Source organism: Salmo trutta, chromosome 18 (assembly GCF_901001165.1).
Source record: "Salmo trutta chromosome 18, fSalTru1.1, whole genome shotgun sequence".
In the NCBI taxonomy this organism is placed as follows: Eukaryota; Metazoa; Chordata; class Actinopteri; order Salmoniformes; family Salmonidae; genus Salmo; species Salmo trutta.
Window position 1 is genome coordinate 42,148,329 of NC_042974.1, and position 25,560 is coordinate 42,173,888.

The window sequence follows — 25,560 nt, forward strand, 5'->3', positions numbered from 1 at the left end:
AGTCTCTGGGCGAAAAACAGCAGGGGTTTTGGAGAGTGGTCCTTTTGAGGACAATGACACTGGTGCGCGCGTGCATGTGACGACTCCATGTTTTTCTTTCAGTGTTTGAACGGATACAAAGTCTCCCGGTTGGAATATTATCGCTATTTTACGAGAAAAATCGCATAAAAATTGATTTTAAACAGCGTTTGACATGCTTCGAAGTACGGTAATGGAATATTTTGAAATTTTTTGTCACGAAACGCATCAGCGCGTCACCCTTCTACTTCAACAACAAAACGGAGCTATTTGGATATAACTATGGATTATTTCGAACCAAAACAACATTGGTTGTTGAAGTAGAAGTCCTGGGAGTGCATTCTGACGAAGAACAGCAAAGGTAATCCAATTTTTCTTATAGTAAATCTGAGTTTGGTGAGTGCCAAACTTGGTGGGTGTCAAAATAGCAAGCCGTGATGGCCGGGCTATCTACTCAGAATATTGCAAAATGTGCTTTCACCGAATAGCTATTTTAAAATCCGACACCGCGATTGCATAAAGGAGTTCTGTATCTATAATTCTTTTAAAAATTGTTATGTTTTTTTGTCAACGTTTATCGTGAGTAATTTAGTAAATTCACCGGAAGTTTTCGGTGGGTATGCTAGTTCTGAACAAAACATGCTAATGTAAAAAGCTGTTTTTTGATATAAATATGAACTTGATTGAACAAAACATGCATGTATTGTATAACATAATGTCCTAGGAGTGTCATCTGTTGAAGATCATCAAAGGTTAGTGCTGCATTTAGCTGTGGTTTTGGTTTTTGTGACATATATGGCTAGCTTGAAAAATGGGTGTGTGATTATTTCTGGCTGGGTACTCTCCTGACATAATCTAATGTTTTGCTTTCGCTGTAAAGCCTTTTTGAAATCGGACAATGTGGTTAGATAAAGGAGAGTCTTATCTTTCAAATGGTGTAAAATAGTCATATGTTTGAGAAATTATAGCTACCATTGGATATTGGTGAGTATGTCCATAAGAGGTTTTTAACTCTGAACACTTAAACAAAATAATAAACAATGGAAAAAGACCGTCACATCTTGCAGGCTTTACAAAGCAGTACAAAAATAAGATCCCACAACTCAAGGAGGGAAAAAGGGCTGCCTAAGTATAGTTCCCAATCAGAGACAACGATAGGCAGCTGCGGGGGGTCCGGGTGGACATCTATACTTGGCGGCGGCTCTGGTTCGGGGCATAGCCCCCACACCGCCCGCTGATCCCCGCTTCTGTGTCGCTGAAGGAACCAGACCGTGGATCATCACCGGAGGCTCTGAACTGCCAACCGCCGCTGAAGACCCTGGGCTGCAGACCGCCGCTGAAGACTCTGGGCTGCAGACCGCCGCTGAAGACTCTGGGCTGCAGACCGCCGCTGAAGACTCTGGGCTGGAGACCGCCGCTGAAGACTCTGGGCTGGAGACCGCCGCTGAAGACTCTGGGCTGCAGACCATCGCTGAAGACTCTGGGCTGCAGACCGCCGCTGAAGACTCTGGGCTGCAGACCGTCGCTGAAGACTCTGGGCTGCAGACCGTCGCTGAAGACTCTGGGCTGCAGACCGCCGCTGAAGACTCTGGGCTGCAGACCGCCGCTGAAGACTCTGGGCTGCAGACCATCGCTGAAGACTCCGGGCTGCAGGCCGTCTCAGGAGGTTCCGGACTGGGGAGCGTCGCTGGAGGCTCCGGAATGGGGAGCGTCGCTGGAGGCTCCGGACTGGGGAGCGTCGCTGAAGGCTCCGGACTGGAGAGCATTGCTGTAGGCTCCGTGCCATGGATCATCGCTACAGGTTCCGCGCCATGGATCATCACTGGAGGCTTTGTGGCATGGATCATCACTGGAGGCTCCGCGCCATGGATTATCACTGGAGGCGTCATGCCATGTATCATCCCTACAGGCTCCGGGCCATGGATCATCCCTACAGGCTTCTTGCCATGGATTATCCCTACAGGCTCCGGGCCATGGATTATCACTGGAGGCTTCGTGCCATGGATCATCCCTACAGGCTCCGGGCCATGGATCATCACTGGAGGCTTCGGACCATAGATCATCACTGGAGGCTTCCTACGTGGAGCTGGAACCGGTCTCACCGGACTGGGGAGACGCACTGGAGACCGGGTGCGCAGAGCAGGCACATGGTATACTGGGCCGTGGAGGCGCACTGGAGGTCTGGAGCTTAGGGCTGGCACACCCCGTCCTGGCTGGATGGGTATTTTAGCCCAGCAAGGGCGGAGCGCTGGCACAGGACAAACTGGTTTGTCTGGGTGGAGACGAAACAGCAGAGGAATTTCTCCAGCTCCGTGTTGGCCCGCTCCGTTTGGCGGGTAGGTGGAATCCCGAGGAGAGACTCATTAACGCCCCCAACAGGGAGCAGAAGGCTTTCCAATACCGTGCAATGAACTGGGGCCCACGATCCGAGACGATGTCCTAGGTAAGTCTGTATAGTCGAAAGACATGGTTAATCATGAGATCAGCAGTCTCCTTCGCTGAGGGCAACTTGGGTAAGGCAATGAAATGGGCTGCCTTGGAGAACTGATCAACGGCCACCAGGATAGTAGTAAGCCCTTGGAATGGAAGTAACCCTGTGATAAAGTCTACGGACAGGTGGGACCAGGGCCGGCTGGGGATGGGCAGAGGTTAGAGCAACCCAGCCGATTGCTGTCGTGAGGACTTGCGTTGGGCACAGGTGGAACAGGCCACAACAAATCGCCCGTTCACGTCATGAGCCATAGCCCGGTGCACACCGGTTCAGCTTAGTCGAACTCCCTCATTCATATGCGGAAACAGTGTCAAACAAGGCATATCCACATGGGCAGTAAATGAAAAACACTTCAACAAAGGTTCAGATGCTACTATGCTATTTGATAAGATAACAAGGAAAGTTAGTGTTAAGTAATTACACTGTGGTATGACATGAGAAGGAGATCACCTTACTTAAAACAAAAACAGTATACTTTTTTGGTGTTTGTGTACTTTCTCTGTAAACCGTATTATATACCGTGGGGATATACAAAACATAACAGTAGATTGGATTGTTAAGCACAAACTGAAGCCCTTTTAAGTATGTGCCACTGCACTATGGGCCTCATCTGAATGTTTTGTATACTCAGTGTATATCTCAACAAGCTGCCTAACTGGTCTGTCAGTGTTTTACCACCTGGCCCAACCCACTTGTTATCAACACCATTACATAGTCAATAGTTAAATAGCTGTAGATATTGCTCATGGACTCTATAGTTTCCACAAACATAAATAAACAGTACTATATAGTATTTAGTTTGCACAAATAGTTAGCAAAATATGTGACCAACCAAGTAGATAACAATGAAAAACAAACAAACATGAAACTGTGTTAATATGAGTCTTTCATCCTTAATTGTTCTTTTATTTTTTTTATTGATTCTAGAAATAATATCGAAGAAAAGTTGAACAGGTGCAAAAGCCCAGTAAATCTGGACCCAGATCTGGTCACACCCCTTTTTTCTTGGTTGACCACCACAATAGTCATGTGCCTACTACATTCTTCGGATTCTGCAGTAATAAAATAGAAGATATAATCCCGTTGCGTGTGACCAGCAACTTAACTTGTTGTATAACTGGAAACACATAGTGTGGGTGTAAGCATTATTCTGCAGCTACAAAGACTTCAAATAATAATACAAATAATACACATAACACAAAGCAAAGTGCTGAATGATTATTCAACAGCAGGCTATGTGATTCAGCTGGGTGATAACAGCTCTTGTCTAATACAAGAGCAATATTAGCAGATCCTTAAACCTTTGGCTCCCTCATACAGACAATGTATCTCTCTTTTACTGTCTTTACATAATACAGTCCCACACAAATGGGCTTTCACAGTGAATCAAGGCTAACTTGACAGCCAAACACTTGTCAGCAGTGGGAGACAATTTTGAGTGATCCATGAACTTGAACAATTGCATGCCAGTGATGGTTCAGTTTGGTTCTACTGTTACTCTGTATTTCACTCTGTATCTCTGCACCTCATACAGTCGGTTTACATTATTTCTCCCCAGGTTATCACAGTGTTATGTGCTTGCTACAACACTGCAGAGCTATGGGAGAAGGCTGTGTTGTTTCTGTTCAGATTCACATCCGCACTCACTGGATTCACTTGGTCATCCAGCCGTTGTAAGTCCTGTAGTCACTTGGAGAGACTGGGGGCCTGCTAGAGCTTCTTATGTTTAGCACAGGGCACATCTCCTGACTGGCTGCTTGGAAAGGAGGACCTCATCTTTTGAAACGCAGTCACCGCTTTCTCTCCAACAGGCTTTGACATGTGTCAAGGTGAGTTAGAGTCTGGGTGCTGTGTAGCTTTTGGTGATAAAACACCGTTATGTGCACTTGAGTCGTTCCATTATAGTGCTCTGTGTGAGTGGGTGGGTGGTATACAGTATGTAACCTGTCTAAGTCATCCAGAAAAAGAGTATCGGTCCTGTCGATGGTACATCAGCAGTGTCAGAATAACCACAGTCATAACATATCACATCATGTTCAAATCTCATCCAATGCACACTTTCACCACTAAGCCTGTACCGCATAGAACTAGGCCTAAATAAACTAGGCCTGTTTTGGGCTTTTATGGGTTGTCTTTATTTTCCCTGTATGGATGTCTCAGTAAAGAATAGTCCAACAACAACAACCTAAAAGGGATAATTAATGATGTATGCATACTGAGATTACAGCATGATACACTTTGCAGTGAAACCCGAGAGGGAGGCCAGAGAGGAAGCTTATTTGCTTATTTCTATAGGCATGAATAATCACATTGTACAGAAACGGTTAATCAAGTGACAGTAAAAAATGTGAATGAGGCAACAGTTTTTACTTTTGCCTTTGAGTGGATGAAGCTATAGGGGCCACTAGATTCTAAGGGAAATACATCCACATAGGTATTGTTTATAAAAAACACTTGTGGCAGGACATTTCAACATCTGGGATATTTCAAACGCTCCCTATTTACATAATGACAAAAATGTGTAGCAAGGGATACACAGCATTCTCTCAAAGTGATTCATTTACAGTATGTTCACTGTCAGATAGCACGTTGTTGTTTAGACGCTTAGGAAAGAAAATGATGTAATAGAAATAGTTTACTTCCATGCAACATTGGACAGATATTGGCCAGCTGTCTTTGGATACCCTACCCAAATAGTTCCTTCCATTCAATGACCTACTGTAGTCTTAGCTCTAGCAGTCCCTCCCATCTGGTTAGTATTGCACAGGCATCTCCCCAATCAATCACACAGGACACCAGATTTTCCATGCTCCCCTACAGAAACCAGGAAACTCCTGCTTCTCACACAAGCTCTATCTTTGAAGGACATGCCTCCTTCTCCTCCTACTGTACTCTCTCTCTCACACACACCCACATTCACACACCCACACTCATACACAGAGCGGAGCTCGTGGCCGTCCAGCTGCACAAATACACTGGATGCCTGTTAGCGGTGGAAACTGAATTTTCTTTACCTTGAGATTTTCTGCAGTATTATCCAAAATGAGTAGCTCTTTCTCAGCCAAAATGGAACTGGCTAAAGATATGAAGGAGGAGGATAAGTTGTACAGATATAATGGAGTGCTGTACCCTGTCATCATGAGTCCAGTGGAGAACCTGAAGGCTATGGAAAGGCTGGAAGCAAGAGCAGATGATGTAATGTTAGTTGCATATCCCAAATGTGGTAAGTAAAAATATTTTAATGTGAAAATACTGTTAAACATTTAGATGGTCACCCTTGGGCAATGGGCATATTGATTAAGCATTTACCTTTTCTAGTAGTCATTCACTATATAGCCATGTTATTTTTACTCGTTATTCACAGTGTCACTATTTACATTTTTATTTTGTATCTTATCTTTTAATCTTTAACTCTGCATTGTTGGAAAAAGACCCGTAAGTAACATTTCACTGTTAGTCTACACCTGTTGTCTACGAAACGTGACAGATACAATATGATTCGATTTCTGATTTGATTTTACTATTATATCATGTTTAATCAGTAAAATAAGGAGTGTTCCTCTTGGTCTTCAGTTGTCTACTCTATGGCCTTACCTACATAAGGTTCAAAATTCAAGTTCATTATACAATTGGGACAATTCACGTTACTTATAGTGTTGTCTTACTCATAGCTCATAGTGTATGCCATTTTATTGCAGCGTGTATTCAAAGTCATACAAAAGGTTTTTGATTTGCTGAGTGGGTTTGGGGTATTCTCTTACAAAAGTGACCTATAATTCAATTTCACAATGGACTGAGCATTTGGACTTGCAGAATATGATCTGTGTGCTTTGGGGTAGGGCCTCCCCGGCAGGCAAAATTGGTTGCAATAAAGTCTGTTTCTGGTTTTAACCTTGCTATTACAACCCAAATTTGCAGCCAGTTTTGCTCGCTTTGTCGGTTCTTTCCTCTGCACACTATAGAGCGATTTAAGATAAGCAATCAGTGTTGATGAATGTTGAATTTAACACAGGCCACTCTACATGCTGCAGACATAGAGGCCCCCTTGTAACAACGGTTCATGTAACAACTTTAATATTTATAATGTAATAAAACCGGTTAATGTAATACCATGTAACAACTTTTTGGATTAATAGCCAAAGTATGTGCAACTGATCATCTTATACCGTACTAAAATAAAAAATGGTATGTATCATTTCCCTTATTTGAATGCACATACCACTCACCACCTATTGAAAATACACACAAACCAATGCGCACTCTTACACACACACGCACAAGCACACATTGACAGACACACAGACACACAGACACACACACACACACACAGAAACACAGGTAACACTTTATATGAAGGGGGTATACATAACAACGATCATGACGTTGGCCTGTGGGTAAGGTTTATGACCCCCCCATAAATACCTTTCTCCCTTCCCTCTCTCTCTCTGACTCTACTGAAGGACTCTTGAATAGCCTTTGTTAAACATAGAGAGTCTGGGAACATCAAACGGTGGGGGGGAAAGGAACCACATTTCGGTAATAGAACCAGTTGAAAATATGCGTTGGTACTTAATGAATATGATGTCAGTTCGGTTGTCATCTGAGACATTATGACTGAAAATGTCACCTTCTGTTCCGAGTACGCGAGGCCTGCAGCCTCTGCGTTAAAAGGGCGAATAACTTTCTGTTCCGGGTACATTAGGGCGACGGTCCGATGTCAGAAGGATTCCGATAATAACTACAGAACGAAGCCAACCTCAGCGTGAGCTTTGGTTGTGAATGGTATGAACTTTGAACTCTTATTCACTACAGAAGTGATACCTCCTAGTCGTTGAGTTAGCAGCGGCCACTGTAAACGTGGGCTAGGAGAGGACGGACGACGTATCCAGTCTAACACACAATGACGATACTACAACGTATCCAATTTACCACCAGTGACATTCTTCAGAGGACAGGAAGATATCTGTTGGCCAACACGGCCAGCCTACCGAAGCGCAGCTCAGAGTAAATATTTATCGCATTTTCCTTTTCCAAATGGGCGGTAATTTAGAATGCATAAGATACTGTATTTACGATAGCATAGCTTCTCCCTTTGTTCCTCAGTCTTCCCGCTCTTTCATTCAAGCCAACCCCCTCTACATTTACATTTTAGTCATTTAGCAGACGCTCTTATCCAGAGTGACTTACAGTAGTGAATGCATACATTTCATACATTTTTTCTCCGTACTGGTCCCCCGTGGGAATCAAACCCACAACCCTGGCGTTGCAAACACCATGCTCTACCAACTGAGCCACACTGGACTCTTTGTGTAACCAGCCGTCATACAGGTTCCATCCACCAGGGACGTTTTCTGTATAACATAATTTGCATTCTGTGTATATGTAATTCTGTGTGATTAGTTAGGTATTTAGTAAATAAATAATTAAACCCAATTTTGTATTGCTGATTCAACTTGTTAGCCAGGGTTTCGAAAAGATAACCAAGAATTTACAACTTTCAGATGAGACTGAAATAAGGTGACGATTAATATTGACTGCTATTGATGTAAAATATTACTAGGTCTTTAAGAGTTTATTTGGAAGATAACAGCTCTATAAACACTCTTTCGTGGTGCCCCAACTTTCTAGATAATTACATTTACATGATTAGCTGAATCAGGTAATATTAATTACAAAGAAAGGATTTTATAGAATAGCATGTCATATCACTTAATCCGGCATAGCCAAAGACACGACACATCTTTATGACACCAGTTATAACACCTTTATGAGTGTTGCAATATCATTCATAACAACCGTTATTACACATTTATTCAAAATCATTCGTAAGGAACTTTCAAAATAAAACATCCTTTGAATAGCTCTTTATTTATAATTACAAAGGAAGTTTGTATTTTTGCTGCCACGGTACCCAACCCCCTGACACACGATTTATGCAACAGTCTGGGAGCACCGGGTAAGCCTCAGGGCCTAGTCTTAAAAATATTTATTCTGGATAATAATGATCCGGATTGTGTAATCCCCTTTTTTTTATCAAATTTTGAGACATTTTTTTTAAAGGATTGGAATAGGATCATTTTCACTTCAGATGCCACAATATCAAGACACAGAATCCAAATGTTCTTTGAATACACCTACACCTTGCCATCTACTGAGATGGTCATGTTCCCACTTCTACACGGTCATAGAGAAACAGATGAGTTTTACTACATGAATAAAGGTTACTAATAACAAGTGAAAGAAGAGTCTGACTAGAAACTTCATATGGAGAAAAGGAGTGCTGTATTCTCTGTTGTGAACATGCAACTTCATTATAGGACAAATATATGCACTTATTTGACACTACTCAATATAACAACTAACCACATATATACAATGCCTTTGGAAAGTAGTCATACCCCGTGACTTATTCCTCATTTTGTTGTGTTACAGCCTGATTTCGAAATGGATTAAATATGATTTTATTATCCACACAATACCCCATAATGACAAAGTGAAAAAATCTTTTGAGAAATCTTTTGAAATGTATAGAAAATTAAATACATAAATATCTTATTTACAGTGGCTTGCGAAAGTATTCAACCCCCTTGGCATTTTTCCTATTTTGTTGCCTTACAACCTGGAATTAATAGAGATTTTTGGGGGGTTTGTATCATTTGATTTACACAACATGCCTACCACTTTGAAATGCAAAATATTTTTTCATTGTGAAACAAACAAGAAATAACACAACAAAAACTGAAAACTTGAGTGTGCATAAATCTTCACCCCCCCCAAGTCAATACTTTGTAGAGCCACCTTTTGCACCAATTACAGCTGCAAGTCTCTTGGGGTATGTATCTATAAGCTTGGCACATCTAGCCACTGGGATTTTTGCCCATTCTTCAAGGCAAAACTGCTCCAGCTCCTTGAAGTTGGATGGGTTCTGCTGGTGTACAGCAATCTTTAAGTCATACCACAGATTCTCAATTGGACTGAGGTCTGGGCTTTGACTAGGTCATTCCAAGACATTTAAATGTTTCCCCTTAAACCACACGAGTGTTGCTTTAGCAGTATGCTTAGGGTCATTGTCTTGCTGGAAGGTGAACCTCCGTCCCAGTCTCAAATCTCTGGAATACTGAAACAGGTTTCCCTCAAGAATTTCCCTGTATTTAGCACCATCCATCATTCCTTCAAATCTGACCAGTTTCCCAGTCCCTGCCGATGAAAAATATCCCCACAGCATGATGCTGCCACCACCATGCTTCACTGTGGATGGTGTTCTCGTGGAGATGAGAGATGTTGGGTTTGCGCCAGACATAGAGTTTTCCTTGATGGCCAAAAAGCCAAATTTTAGTCTCATCTGACCAGAGTACCTTCTTCCATATGTTTGGGGAGTCTCCCACATGCCTTTTAGCGAACACCAAACGTGTTTGCTTATTTGTTTCTTTAAGCAATGGCTTTTTTTCTGCCACTCTTCCATAAAGCCCAACTCTGTGGAGTGTGCGGCTTAAAGTGGTCCTATGGACAGATACTCCAATCTCCGCTGTGGAGCTTTGCAGCTCCTTCAGGGTTATCTTTGGTCTTTTTGTTGCCTCTCTGATTAATGCCCTCCTTGCCTGGTCTGTGAGTTTTGGTGGGCGGCCCTCTCTTGGCAGTTTTGTTGTGGTGCCATATTCTTTCCATTTTTTAATAATAGATTTAATGGTGCACCGTAGGATGTTCAGAGTTTCAGATTTTTTTATAACCCAACCCTGATCTGTACTTCTCCACAACTTTGTCCCTGACCTGTTTGGAGAGCTCCTTGGTCTTCATGCGCTTGCTTGGTGGTGCCCCTTGCTCAGTGGTGTTGCAGACTCTGGGGCCTTTCAGAACAGGTGTATATATACTGTGATCATGTGACAGATCATGTGACACTTAGATTGCACACAGGTGGACTTTATTTAACTAATTATGTGACTTCTGAAGGTAATTGGTTGCACCAGATCTTATTTAGGGGCTTCATAGTAAAGGGGGTGAATACATATGCACGCACCACTTTTCCATTATTATTATAATTGTTTTTTGAACAAGTGATTTTTAAAATTTCACTTCAACAATTTGTACTATTTTGTGTATGTCCATTACATGAAATCCAAATAAAAAATCTATTTAAATTACAGGTTGTAATGCAACAAAATAGGAAAAACGCCAAGGGGGATGAATACTTTTGCATGGCACTAAGTATATAACACCCTTTTGCTAAGAAACTCCAAATTGAGCTCAGGTGCATCCAATTTCCTTTGATAATCCTTGAGATGTCGCTACAACTTTATTGGAGTCTACGTGTGGCCAATCCAATTGTTTGGAAAGGATTTAGAAAGAAACATACCTGTCTATAAAAGGTCCCACAGTTGACAGTTCATGTCAGAGCAGAAACTATACCACAAAGTCCAATGATCTGTCCGTAGATCTCTGAGATACAATTCTATCTCGGAGATCTAAGGACAGTTCCTTGAACTTCATTGTATAGTTTCTGCTCTGACGTGGTGGAGCACAGAGCAAAAACAAAACAAAAATTGTCACTTTCGAATACTTTTGGAACTCTGACAGTATCTGGGAAAGGTATAAAACAATTTCTAGAGTGATGAAAGATTCCAAGAGCACAGTGGTCTCCATCATTGGGATATGGAAAAAATATGGAACTACCTAGACACTGCCTAGAGCTGGCCGTCCGACCAAAGTGAGCAACTGGGCAAGAAGGACCTTAGTCAGGCACAGGGAGGTGACCAAGAACCCAATGACCACTCTGACAGAACTACAGAGTTCCTTGGCTGAGATGGGAGAATCTGCCAGAAGGACAACAGTGTCTAGAGCACTTCACCAATCTGGGCTTTATGGGAGAGTGGCCAGACGGAAGCCACTCCTGAGAAAAAGGCACATGACAGCACGCCTCGTGTTTGAAAAAAGGCAAGTGAAAGACTCTGACATCATAAGGCAAAAGATTCTGTGGTCTGACGAGACAAATTGAACTCTTTGGCCTGAATGCAAAGCACTATGTCTGGAGAAAACCCGGCACAGATCATCACCTGTCTAACACCATCCCTACCGTGAAGCATGGTGGTGGTAGCACCATGCAATGGGGATGCTTTTCAGCAGCAGAGACTGGGTGACTAGTAAGGATAGAGGGAACAATTAATAGAGTCAAATATAGGCAAATCCTTAATGAGAACCTACTGCAGAGGACAAACAACCTTAGACTGGGGCAAAGATATACATTCCAACAGGACAATAACCCCAAGCATCCAGCCAAAGCAACACTGGAATGGCTTCAGAATAAGAATGTGAAAGTCCTTGAGAGGCACAGGCAAAGTCCAGACTTCAATCACGCTACTCCCAATCTAACATGGGAGATTTACACATATCTATTCCTGTACTAGCAGACAATACACCACCTTTTTATACACAAGGTGTGGTCCTTGGGACTAAACTAAGCACAGGTTCTTTGCATCAAGGACAGACAACTGAAGCGATGCAACAATTTATTTTAGTTTCAGAGCCACAAAAATAGCACAATCTCCATAGGCTTACATCATTTCCAAACAACATCTTAAGGTCTAAGAGCTCCACACATCTGTCCTTCAAAACAAACTCCAGTTGTTAGCAGCAATATCAGATTTCTCTCACAAACAAACAAACATTACTATGATTACGTTTCTCACAAAATGTATGTTCAATCAAACGTTGGTGTTGCAATATTCATGGAGGGTGTGCACAGGGAGAAGGTCTACAGTACCCGTCAAAAGTTTGGACACACCTACTTATTCTGTCACACCCTGATCTGTTTCACCTGTCTTTGTGCTTGTCTCCACCCCCCTCCAGATGTCACCCATCTTCCCAATTATCCCCAGTGTATTTATACCTGTGTTCTCTGTTTGTCTGTTGCCAGTTTGTTTTGTCCGTCAAGCCTACCAGCGGTTTTCCCCTTGCTCCTGTCTTTTTCTATAGTTCTTGTTTTCTAGTTTTCACGGTTTTTCCATTCTGCCTGCCCTGAGCCTGCCTGTGGTTCTGTACCTTGTCACACCGCCCTGGATTATTGTCCTCTGCCTGCCCCTGAGATTGCCTGCCGTTCTGTACCTTTTGACTCTGATCTGGAGTACTGACCTCTGCCTGCCCTTGACTTGTCGTTTTGCCTGCCCCTGATCTAGTAATAAACTTGTGTTACTTTGACACTGTCTGCATCTGGGTCCTCCCTAAAATGTGATACATTCAAGGGTCTTTCTTATTTTAACTATTTTCTACATTGTAGAATAATAGTGAAGACATCAAAACTATGAAATAACACATATGGAATCATGTAGTAACCAAAAAAGTGTTAAGCACGATCTTTACACAGGTGCACCTTGTGCTGGATACAATAAAAGGCCACTCTAAAATATTCCGTTTTGTCACACAACACAACGCCAAAGATGTATCACGTTTTGAGGGAGTGTGCAATTGGCATGCTGACTGCAGGAATGTCCACCAGGGTTGTTGCCAGAAAATTGAATGTTAATTTCTCCATCATAAGCTGCATCCAATGTTGTTTTAGAAAATTTAACGGTACGTCTAATCGGCCTCACAACCGCCGACCACGTGTAACCATGCCAGCCCAGGACCTCCACATTCGACTTCTTCAACTGTAGGATCGTTTCAGTGCACCCTTTTGTGGGGGAAAACGAATTCTGATTGCCTGGGCCTGTCTCGAAAGTGGGTGGGCCTATGCCCTCCCAAGCCCACCCATGGCTGCACCCCTGCCCAGTCATGTGAAATCCATAGATCAGGGACTAATGAATTTATTTCAGTTTAATGATTTTACTGTAACTCAGTAAAATAATTGAAATTGCTGCATGTTGAGTTCATACAGTATTTTTGTTCAGTATATATTCCTTGGGTTTATATGCCTGGCTCAAGTCCACAATGAAGCCAGACGTGGGCGTAAATTGTTCGCCCTATATTTCAAATGCTTTAACTCAATGTACTTGATGATTGTGCTTTCCTGGCGCAATGGAACCAATGGAATAGTGCCAAAAGTGCGAATTCTTCTGGCACTCCAGGCAAACGCTCAAAGTACTGGAAAGATTTCAAATACTATATAAACCCAGGTCTGGAGGGCACCAGTGCAATTGGTGTCATTGTAATATGTCGAGCAACCTTGCCTGAGACTTGCATTAGCTCCACAAGCTAATAACTTGGCTTTAGCTCAGCAGGTCTAACACAGGCAGTAACACCAGCAACTGTCCGGCTCACTCCCACAATATATTTCTAATTAAAATAAATTGTAATGCTGTAATGAAAGAAATACTTTTCTTTTGAAGGTTCCTTATGAATGATATTGTATACATGTGTTATACAGGTTGTTATAAATGATACTGCAACATTCACAAAGCGGGTTATGAATAGTTTAATAAAGGTGTTATGAATGTATTATATATCTTTAATTTAACCGTAATACACATACTGGTATATACCCACACATACAGACTCAATGTGTATTACAAACACACAAATGCACATTGCACACACACTCACAGGTACACGTAGTGACGTGACAAAATAACACACACACTAGTGGTGTGCGGGTCAGCTGTTTGTTCAACAGCCCGCAATTGCTAATAACCCATGCGCAACTGATGAAGTGAAAATCTTAAGTCCACACCTGACCCTAACCCACATATACAGAAAATGCGCTGTAGGCTACAGTCAGAGATGGCGGCATGATTTTTTGACAGGGGATGCAAAAAGAAAATTGGCTAAATTTTATATGTTTCTGCTCATAATTTCCAACATTTTGGTAAGCTATTTGTTAGTCAACTTGTATATAATACATATACATGCAGCTTCTCTTCTGTTATTATATGTTGCCCTAGACTAAATAAAGAATAATGTCATAAATTATAGAATGAATACTTCAATCTAGTTAACATTGGTAAAGTTTTCTCTGTCATGTCTGCTTCTTGCGCAGAGCAAAGATGTTTAGGGACCTGGGAGAAAATGGAATGACCAAAAAAATGATGAGAAAGATTTTCTGTGCATAATTAAAAATGTACATCAATTTGACTGGTTGTAAGGAAATAGAAAGCTGTGAAAAAGACCCAACGTGTTTCTGATAAGATTTCAGCTTGGCTTGGGTGCATATTTTATGTGTTTGAAGAGACCTTCATTTCCAAACTTTATCTCCAAATCATATTTAAAAAAATCACCTTTATAATAAAGCGCTTGCAGGCTAACAATAATATATGATTCCTAATGTGACGAGTAGCCTAATCATAGTTACCGACAATATTCGGTAACAGTATCCACTACAGCCTAAGTTAATTTACCTCATGACTGTTTGCAAAACAAAATAGACCGTTGTGAACAGACCGTACATGTCTTTGTAGTGCATAATTACAACGGGTCCGTGTGTGAGAGAGAGAGAAAATTAGATGGGTTTTGTAACTAAATTAGTAAAAACAAGATTGTTACAATTAAAACTGAGCACAAATGGACAGCTATGCAATTCATCCTCCTTTTTTTACATTGTTCCCATTTTAGCCAAGTTTAGAATTGTAAACTAATAGAAAATATAAGTGGAAAACTATTGTGAGCAAGATCACTTAATATCCACCACAAGGGGGAGAGAAAAGAAGAGGGAGCAAAAGATGAGAGAGAAACAGAGAGGGAGAGAGAGAAACCCGACTCAACTCAAACTAAACTGTCTGTTGTACAGAAGAGCGTGTTTCCGAATCCAAACCCCCACAACAGAATAGATAAGATCATGAACGCACCACTTACAAAACAGAGCTGAGAGCTTTCCATGCAGAGATGTTATTTTATTTAACCTTTATTTAACTAGGCAAGTGAGTTAAGAACAAATTCTTATTTACAATGACCAGAACCTGGACGACGCTGGGCCAATTGTGTGCTGCCCTATGGGACTCCCAATCATGGCCAGTTGTGATACAGCCTGGAATCAAACCAGGGTCTTTAGTGATGCCTCTAGCACTGAGATGCAGCGCTTTAGATTGCTGCACCACTCGGGAGCACCCCTAAGAATGGGGTCCTTATATAAATATCCCATGTTTTTTCTCTCTCCCTTACCCCAATCCTAGTATAATTTATAGCAATAGTGCAAAGGAAAAATAGTTTTGTTGTTTTCATTGCAACAACACAAATTGTTACACCTCTTCTGCAGGGAGTGGTGTCATTTCACCATTTCACTACAGGGGGTGCTACTGCACCCCCAAGCACCACTACCTCCCGTGGCTCTGCCTGCCCTATACATTGTTAATTTGGTGTATAAAAAAGGTATATCTTTTACTTTGCTCCTTTTGGAATCTTCAGTACACAGTTCAAACAGTTCAAAGCATACATAGCCTACCGTTCAAAGTATCTTGTAAGGAAAATGCAAATTGTAAAGGGCAATTTAGAAAGTGCAAAGAGCACTCTGAGTATATTTCAAATCCTGATTTTGAAGGTGTGTCCCACCCTTTACCTTGTCTCCCCTTTTAGCCTCAAACGGCCTCATTGATGTTAGCCCTGTTTCTTTTTTAGCTGTATCTTTCACAGTCCATGAAACCATTTTATGGATATTACAAAACACCAAGGGCTGGTTTTCCAGACCCAGAATAAGCCTAGTTCTGTACTAAAATTAACTTTCAATGGAGATTCTCAATTGAGAATGGTTTTTATACCAAGACAAGACTTAATCTGTCTCTGGGAAACTGCTCCTTAGCGGATTGCCACTCACATGACAAATATTTTGGGATAATAACTTACAACTCACTCTTGCCTAATTGTGAAATGTGGGGAAACATTTTTAAGAATATCAAAGGACACTAACCCTTTCTATTCCTGATCCCTTTGTGTAAATTGAAAAACTTTCTCTTATGCTCAAATGTTAATGGACCTGAATGTTCACTGTCTCTGGCAGGTTTTAATTGGATGGTGGCGGTGCTTCGTAAAATACTGGCAGCAGCAACTGGTGAGAAAGCAGAGTCCCAAATCCCTCCATTGATGGAGTTCTTTGGGCCAGAAATGCAGCAGGTGTGTTATACTGCTTGACTCCCCTGTAGTTTTAGCAACACTGCAGGTTTGTCTGCCTCAGATAAATCAAATGTGTAAATAATGGAATATGCTTTGTGTGTAATAATTGGATATGCTGTGTATGTGTTGTGTGGGGTTGTATGGTTCACAAATGCACACATTCCCTGTAGCATAAAGAGGTGCTGTAGTTATATTGGGATGTTTTTAGCCCACTTTAGGTCCATAAAGTAGGTTTTCATGACACAACGTCAGGTCAGGACACTGTTCTCTATGCTACTTATGTCACAAACAGTCAGGTGTAAAGGATATCCCGCTGCTTGCTTAGCAAGTACTGCTCTTAATGATTCGGCTCATACAGAGGCTCCAACCCAGGACCTCTGCCTCGCAAACACATGTGATTGCGCCCCTGAAGCATTTTAGACAGTCGCGCCACCGAAACGCTTTCTCTTCACCAGCGCAAGTGGAGACACTTCAGGCTGAGTGAGTTTCACAGATCCCCATCTGTTACACAGGCAAACAATAATGTCATTTTACTGTTCTGTAACTAGTCACAATAATTAGATGCATGTGTTGCAATCATGCTGTGATCCACTAAGGCCCATGAGTGAATGTTAGTGAATTACAAACCCGTGCTGTGAGTGGCCTCCAATGAACGCCCTCATGAGCCCTTGTGTGTGGAAATGTTAGCACAGCTAGACCTTAAACTTCATCCAACAAGAGTGGTCTACCTACAGTATACACCCATGATTCTCACACCGAATGCAATTAACATGGAGGATATAGTTTGATGGGGTAATATAACAGTGTTTTGTATGGCCAGCTGTGTCAGGATTGAAGAGTGTGTAACTGTTCTTACATTGGTTCCCTGTGATCCCCTATGCCTAAAACAACATAACATGCCTGTATGCACAGTGTCTGTTCAGTATATGACCGTAAGAGCAAAAGCATACCGTGGCTCATGTAGCGTTAAATGGACGCCTTGTCTAACTTGCAGGTTATTCACAAAGCACCGTCCCCCAGATTTCTAGGGACACACATGCACCCAGATAACATTCCTGCATCCTTCACCACAAAGAAAACAAAGGTATGTACTTTCAACCTGGTATCTAAGTGTTGTTGTGATGGAACTCACGATTACCATGTTTATTTTTCCAGCAGTGTTTTTATACTTCGGGCCCACAGAACTTCCTCTTTTGATATGAGTGATATGAAATTCTACCACAACTTCCTCCAAACAACAACTTGTAATTCCCTTGTTATGTAAGAGTCAAAGCTTTTCCTGTGCAGTGTGAGAGCTAGTGTTTCTCTGCAGACAGAGTACCACACAGACATAAATATATACACCGCAAAGAACAAACTGTACAGAGAACATGGTAGACAGAGCAAAGCACAAAACAGACACACGTAGGACAATATTCAGCAGACAATCACACTCCACTCAACTCAACAACAAAAAAATACAATTCGTATGATATGTTACAAATTACAATCTGTTGTGGCAAACGTTAGCTAGGCTAGGGGAAAGGGGTTAAGGTTAGGGTTAGAAGTTAGGTTAAAGGGTTAAGGTTATGGTTAGGGGAAGGGTTAGCTAACATGCTAAGTAGTTACAAAGTAGCTAAAAAGTAGTAACATGCAACCTTTGGATTTCTAAATGTTCGCGTTATATGCTTACCCATCCAACCACCTTCCTTTTGGTTTTGCCTTAAAGTAATATTCTATAAAATATACCGTGTCCGTAAAAAAGGCTCGGAACTTTTGTGGAACAGCACAGTTAAAAATATATGGCAAATAGAACCATCAAACTGGATGGTCTTCAGAAATAGATCGGAGGGGTTGAGGGTAGCGGAAGGATTGGAGTACAAACAAACAAAAGATAATTATTGTAAAATAGATTGTGTAAAATGTTTATAGTACGTATAAGCTGGAAGTAGAAGCCTAAGTGTTGTTGTTCATTAGTTTACTCCAATTGTCATGCCCTGATCTGTTTCAACTGTCCTTGTGCTTGTCTCCACCCCCTCCAGGTGTTGCTTATTTTCCCCAGTGTATTTATCCCTGTGTTTCCTGTCTCTCTGTGCCAGTTCGTCTTGTTTGTAAAGTCAACCAGCGTTCTTGTTTCTCAGCTCCTGCTTTCCCAGTCTCTCATTTCTCTCTCTCCTGGTTTTGACCCTTGCCTGTCCTGACTCTGAGATCGCCTGCCTGACCACTCTGCCTGCTCCAGACCTCGAGCCTGCCTATCGCCTGCTACTGTTTGGACTCTGACCTGGTTTATGAATTCTCGCCTGAATTCTCACCTGCCTTTTGCCTACCCCTTTTGTCATAATAAATATCGGAGCGCAACCATCTGCCTCCTGTGTCTGCATTTGGGTCTCGCCTTGTGCCCTTATAGTATGAACTGGCCATGACAGACCCAGCAGACTTGGACCAGCTCGGTCATGTTGTCTCCCTGCATGGAGCCACCATTGGGAGGCATGAGGAGCTACTTCGGCACCTTTTGGAAGGGCTTCGTTCCCTGACGGAACGGCACGACCAAGGGTTTAAGGCGATAATGGAGCAAATCCGTGAAGTAGCTCATAGGCAGCACGCCACATCTGAGACCTCCCAACCACCCAGTAACCTTTCTACTAGTTGTGGATTGGTTCAACCTACCCGGCTCCCTGCGTACCCCGCTTCCCTCCTCCGGAGCGTTATGCAGGTGATCCTGGTACCTGCAGGGCATTCCTTTCCCAGTGCTCCCTCCTTTTCAAACTCTAGCCCTCTTTGTTCCCATCGGACCGATCGAAGATAGCGTATTTAATCACGCTAATGTTCGGAAGAGTGCTCTCCTGGGCGACAGCTGTGTGGGAGCAGCAAACCGCTGTGTGCCATAGCCTGGAGGAATTTATGGCAGAGGTGAGGAAGGTTTTCGATTCTCCAGGTGCCCAGGAGGGAGGCGGCTCGAAAACTACTGCAGGTACGTCAGAACTCCCGTAGTGTGGCAGACTACGCAGTAGATTTCCGCACATTGGCCGCCGAGAGTTCCTGGAATCCGGAGGCTCTGTTAGACACCTTCCTCCACGGGCTCTCGGAGGTGATAAAGGATGAGCTCGCTTATGAGAACACCGGTGTGAGAAGAGGTTGGTCCTCGGGAACTCTTGTTCATCGGGAACACTCGTCTGCCCTAAGGAATCCGGAAATGCCCGAAGTGTGAATTTCCGAGGACAGCCGAAAACACCCGAGGTTCCTCGAGAATCATTGGCGACAGGTGAGATGGATACTCCAGAGCCCATGCAACTGGGAAGAGCTAGATTATCGGTTGAGGAACACTCACGTAGGCTGAGTTCTAACTGTTGTCTGTACTGTGGAGGTGTGGGACAATATATAGCCACCTGCCCTGTCAAGAAACCCTTTTCTCTAGTGGGTACAAGTACTCTGGTGAGCCAGACCCGGAGTTCCCTAATTCCCATCACCCGTACACCTTTTTTGTGATTCTGCTGTGGGGAGACCAGTCTAAGTCTCTTCGGGTGCTCATTGACTCTGGGGCTGATGAAAGTTTTATGGATGCTACCATGGTTTCTGAATTAGGTATTCCCACTCAACCTCTCTCTGTCCCCATGGATGCAAGGGCACTGGACGGAAATTCAATTGGAAGAGTCACCCATAGCACAGTGCCCGTTCAGATACGGGTTTCAGGAAACCACAGTGAGACCATACAGTTCCTCCTCATCGATTCACCCCATGCTCCTGTTGTTCTGGGATTTTCTTGGCTCCAAAAACACAACCCTGTTATTGACTGGACCACAAGCTCCCGTTTTGTCATTCCCATTGCCTTAAAGCGGCACAGCCGTCCCCGAGATGTCCTCTTCAGAGCATAAGCAAAGCTTTGGATGTCTCTGCTGTTCCCACTGAGTACCATGACCTCCTGGAGGTATTCAATAAGGCACGTGCTACTTATCTTCCCCCGCACCGTCCTTATGATTGTGCCATTGATTTCTTCCCCAGCACCACACCACCACATGGTCGGCTATATCCTCTATCCGGCCCGGAGACCAAGGCCATGGAGGAGTACATTGAGGTTTATCTAGCTACTGGAGGCATCCGTCCGTCTGCATCTCCTGCCGGTGCAGGGTTTTTCTTTGTGGAGAAGAAGGACAAGACCCTGCGGCCGTGTATTGACTACCGGGGTCTTAATGATATAACGATCAAGAATCGTTACCCCCTGCCACTCCTCTCCTCGGCTTTTGAACCTCTCCAGCGGGCCACCATTTTTTCCAAGCTGGACCTTCGGAATGCCTACAACCTGGTTCGGATATGCGAAGGAGATGAGTGGAAGACAGCATTTAACACAGCCAGCAGACATTATGAGTATCAGGTCATGCCGTTTGGACTCACAAACTCCCCCACTGTCTTCCAGGCCCTGGTAAACGATGTGCTCCGGGACATGCTAAATTGTTTTGTGTTCGTCTACCTTGACGACATCCAGGTTTTTTCCCGGTCTGCCCAAGAACACATTCTCCATCTCAGACAAGTCCTTCAGCGCCTCCTGGAGAACCAGTTGTTTGTGAGTTCCACCGCTCTACAATCTCCTTTCTGGGATATGGCATTGCTGATGGAAATGTCCAAATGGATTCTGAAAAGGTGAAAGCAGTGGTAGATTGGCCTCAACCTACGTCCAGGGTGCAGTTATAACGTTTCCTGGAGTTCGCCAACTTCTACCACCGTTTCATTCGGGGCTACAGCACCCTGGCGGCCCCCCTCTCTGCACTCACCTCTCCCAAAGTACCTTTCACATGGTCTCCAGCTGTTGACAGAGCCTTTGTGGACCTGAAGCATCGGTTCACCACTGCACCCATCCTTGTCCATCCGGACCCGTGTTGTCAATTTGTGGTAGAGGTTGATGCTTCTGATGTTGGAGTGGGGGTAATCCTGTCCCAGCGATCTGCCCAGGACCAGCTCCATCCCTGTGCCTTCCTGTCCCATCGTCCCAATCCGGCAGAAAGGAACTACGACGTAGGCAACCGAGAACTTCTGGCTGTCAAGATGGCCCTGGAAGAGTGGAGGCACTGGCTGGAAGGAGCAGAACAGACTTTTTTTGTTTGGACTGGCCATAACATTTTTTGAATATCTCCGTACAGCCAAGCGCCTGGTCCAGGCAGGCCCGGTGGGCTATGTTATTTACAAAATTCAACTTCACCATTTCCTACCGCCCAGGGTCCAAAAATATGAAGCCTGACACCCTCTCCCACCTATACAGTTCCTCTGCCAGTCCCTCAGTCTCCGAAACCATTCTCCCTACCTCATATGCCTTGCGGCTTCAGTGGGTTGGGGTATTGAAACCCTGGTTCGCAAGGCACAATGCTCCCAGCCTGAACCTGAAGGGGGCCTGACTGACTGGTTGTTTGCCCCAAACTCAGTCCGGTCCCGGGTCCTGGAATGGGCTCATTCCTCCAGGCTGACCTGTCATACAGGTTCCCATCGAACCCTAGCCTTCCTCCGACAACATTTCTGGTGGCCCATAATGGTTCCTGACATCTCTGCCTTTGTTGCCGCGTGCACTGTGTGTGCTCAGAACAAGACTCCACGGCAAGCTCCTTCTGGCTTCCTTCAGCCAGTACCTGTCCCTCATCATCCCTGGTCCCATATCTCTCTGGACTTTGTCACTGGGCTCCCTCCGTCTGATGGCAACCGTCAATCTGACGGTAGTGGATCGGTTCTCCAAGGCCGCCCATTTCATCCCTCTCCCCAAACTACCCTCTGCCAAGGAGACGGCTCAGCTCATGGTGCAGCATGTCTTCCGGATCCATGGACTCCCAGAGGACATTGTCTCCGACCGTGGTCCTCAGTTCTTGTCTCAGCTCTGGAAGGCGTTCTGCACTTTTATTGGGTCGTCGGCCAGCCTATCCTCCGGATTCCATCCCCAATCCAACCGCCAGTCAATTTCTCGCATGGAATAGCCTTCGTTTCTCAGAACAAGAATAGACTGACGAGTTTCAGAAGAAAGGTCTTTGTTTCTGGCCATTTTGAGCCTGTAATCGAACCCACAAATTCTGATGCTCCAGACACTCAACTGGTCTAAAGAAGGCCCGTTGAATTGCTTCTTTAATCAGCACAACAGTTTTCAGTTGTGCTAACATAATTGCAAAAGGGTTTTCTAATGATCAATTAGCCTTTTAAAATTATAAACTTGGATTAGCTAACACACCGTGCCATTGGAACACAGGAGTGATGGTTGCTGATAATGGGCCTCTGTACGCCTATGTAGATATTCCATAAAAAATCTGTCATTTCCAGATACAGTAGTCATTTACAACATTAACAATGTCTACACTGTATTTCTGATCAATTTTATGTTATTTTAATAGACCAAATTGTTTAATTTTCTTTCAAAAACAAGGACATTTCTAAGTGACCCCAAACTTTTGAACAGTAGTGTATATATTTACAAAAAAAAGATATGGGGAATTGGAAATTATGCAGACAATTACATTGATGGAAGCTACAATCTATCTGCAATATTAAAGCTGATCTACCCCTTGAAAAAAATTATATACACAGTATATATATAAAAAATATATCATACATATTTGAGTGATGTTTGTTTACTATGTTGCGTCTAGTCTATGAGACCAGGCTGCCTGGATCAGTCTAAAAATACACTGTTATTATTATTATGTTATGGTCTTCTGTTGCTCAAAAACAGATGCTGGTGATATTCAGGAACCCGAAAGACACAGTGGTTTCCTTCTATCACTTCTCCAACAAAAACCCATTTCTACCCACTGCCGAGTCCTGGGACCGCTTCTTCTCAGAGTTTATGAGTGGAAAAGGTACCTAAAGAGCCCTTATGAACTAAATACAGTGCAGTATATAGTCTGAAGAGCCCTTATGAACATTGGGTTTATATTTTGGGGTTTGCTTTATATAAAAATACAACTTGAGTCATTGTTATTACAGTAAGAGATGTATCTATCTATACATTACAAAGCCTCACCAGAATAGTATGTGCCTATTCCTAGTTCCCTGGGGTTCATATTTCGACCATGTACTTGGCTGGGAGAAGAGAATGGATGACCCTAACGTGATAATAGTCACCTTTGAGGAGTTAAAACAGGTATCAAACATTCCTTGTGTTTTGGATACAGACCATATTTTTGATAGGTTTGCTTTTTGTCATTTACATTCTGTCTTGTTAATTGTAACCCACCCAGGACCTGAGTGAAGGTGTGCGAAGGGTCTCTGAGTTCTTTGGTTTCAGTCTCAGTGATCCTCAGATCCAGGCCATCGCAGAGGAGAGCACCTTCAACGCTATGAAGGAGAGCTCCAATGACTCACACGGCCAGATGGGCAACGTCTTGTTCAGGAAAGGTGTTTGTGTTGAGAGAGAGAGGAGAGAGAGAGTGAGAGAGAGAGAGGGCTGTATGAGGGAGCTTTGTTCCAGAGTGACTGTGTTTGTTTAATCCCACCCACCTGAGACAGAAAATGTGGCACTATATATGATGTCTGTCAACTTTAAATACAGACTCGTGTCTCAGGTCTCCTGGTCCTCCTAAAACAACCCTTGTCCTTTTCAGGGAGAGAAAGCTAATAACCTTTGGTAACCTCCTATAAGATGAATGCATTAATCAATTACTGTCTGTCTGCCTAACAAACCATGACTGTTACCCCTAAATACAGTGCAGTATATAGTCTGTCGTTCATTGACTTGTGTTGTTTCACTCTGCAGAGGTATGATATAGGTAGCATAGGAGAACATCTCTCTCTCTCTCTCTCTCTCTCTCTCTCTCTCTCTTTCTACATGACCTCACACAACCTTAACATGCCTGTGCTGAACAGACAGCCTCACGCTGGGCGTGTCTTTGAACATTAGGCCGGTAGTTTAACAGCTTATACGTGATATTCACGCATGTATAGCAGGCCAAGGGTCATATATGGCCCTCTACAGCATATGTGATATTGAGCTCACTGAAACTTATTAAGGGATACAAATACAGTTCTTTTTTTTTACAACTTATAATATTATCCATTGTGTATTAGGATTAATTGAGATCGCAAATGTGTAAATATAAAAATAAAAAACATTCCCACTTGCTAATCTAATTGACTGCTAGTTATATAATGCGATCATATGTCAGCTTTGTCCACTGATCACAATGGATAATAATAGCAGAGCACACTCCATACACATTCCTAAAAGGCTGTTGCACACTTGTTTAGTTAGTTTCATACATGATTATCACACCACCAACGTTAAACTTGGTGGACTGGGATTTCTGGGTTACATTTGTGTAATTATACTGTATGTTTCATACTCGCCATGCACATTCACTACAGTATACTGCATGTCTTAGGTGTGAGGTTGAGGTAATCTTATCATCAAGCAAAGTTATATTTTATAATATGTTGGTTACCTCACACTACCTAAAAGACTAGGTCAACTGTAATCTATGAATAACTGTAATATAAAGATCATTTATGTTATGAACAACTGTAATCTATGAATAACTGTAATCTAAAGATAACTTATGTTATGTACTTGCTCTACATTGATCACGTGTTTTAGTCTTGCTCGTGTGTGTTTAATGGGTATTTCCTCCCCAGGTGAAGTAGGAGACTGGAAGAACCATTTCAGCCCAGCCCAAAGCCAGGAGATGGATACAGCATTTGAGAGGCACCTGGCAGGGACTAAACTGGGGGCTAAACTGAAGTATGACCTGTACTGCAAGTAGATAGCAGACAGGATGAGCACTGACTGAACTGAGACAGGATGCAAGGGAAACACTGACAGATTAGGAAAGTTCAACCCCAACAGGCAGGAGAGCTGGTATGCACTAGCTAAACTGACATAGACAATGAGGAATTTGGTGGTGTGACACTTGTTACTCCACTTGACTGTCTTACACTGCAGCCATTCCAGGGCATTTTGTGAAAGTGTGACATGAGATAGAGTAGACATGATATACTTCATGTTAGATTCTTTATACACATCTTGTAATCCTTGTTTTTATACCACTGCACTTAAGAATGTTAATTAAAGTTGGTTCAATGATTGA

General features: G+C 43.0%; 1 protein-coding gene across 1 annotated transcript; it reads left to right on the forward strand.

Moving 5' to 3' along the window:
* The first annotated feature begins 5,374 nt into the window (after nucleotides 1-5,374).
* Nucleotides 5,375-25,560, forward strand: LOC115153317 (sulfotransferase 6B1). The gene is made up of 7 exons (XM_029698639.1): nucleotides 5,375-5,732; nucleotides 16,422-16,534; nucleotides 17,529-17,618; nucleotides 23,211-23,337; nucleotides 23,527-23,621; nucleotides 23,719-23,875; nucleotides 25,109-25,560. The coding sequence occupies exons 1-7, from the start codon at nucleotides 5,552-5,554 to the stop codon at nucleotides 25,234-25,236; spliced, it is 891 nt and encodes a 296-aa protein (XP_029554499.1). The 5' UTR covers nucleotides 5,375-5,551; the 3' UTR covers nucleotides 25,237-25,560.

Excerpts from the sequence above, each read along its gene's own strand:
- LOC115153317 (XM_029698639.1), top strand. The coding sequence starts at position 5,552 with ATGAGTAGCTCTTTCTCAGCCAAAATGGAACTGGCTAAAGATATGAAG. Across the intron at positions 17,619-23,210 it reads TCACCACAAAGAAAACAAAG|ATGCTGGTGATATTCAGGAA; the intron begins GTATGTACTTTC and ends GCTCAAAAACAG. Across the intron at positions 23,338-23,526 it reads AGAGTTTATGAGTGGAAAAG|TTCCCTGGGGTTCATATTTC; the intron begins GTACCTAAAGAG and ends GCCTATTCCTAG.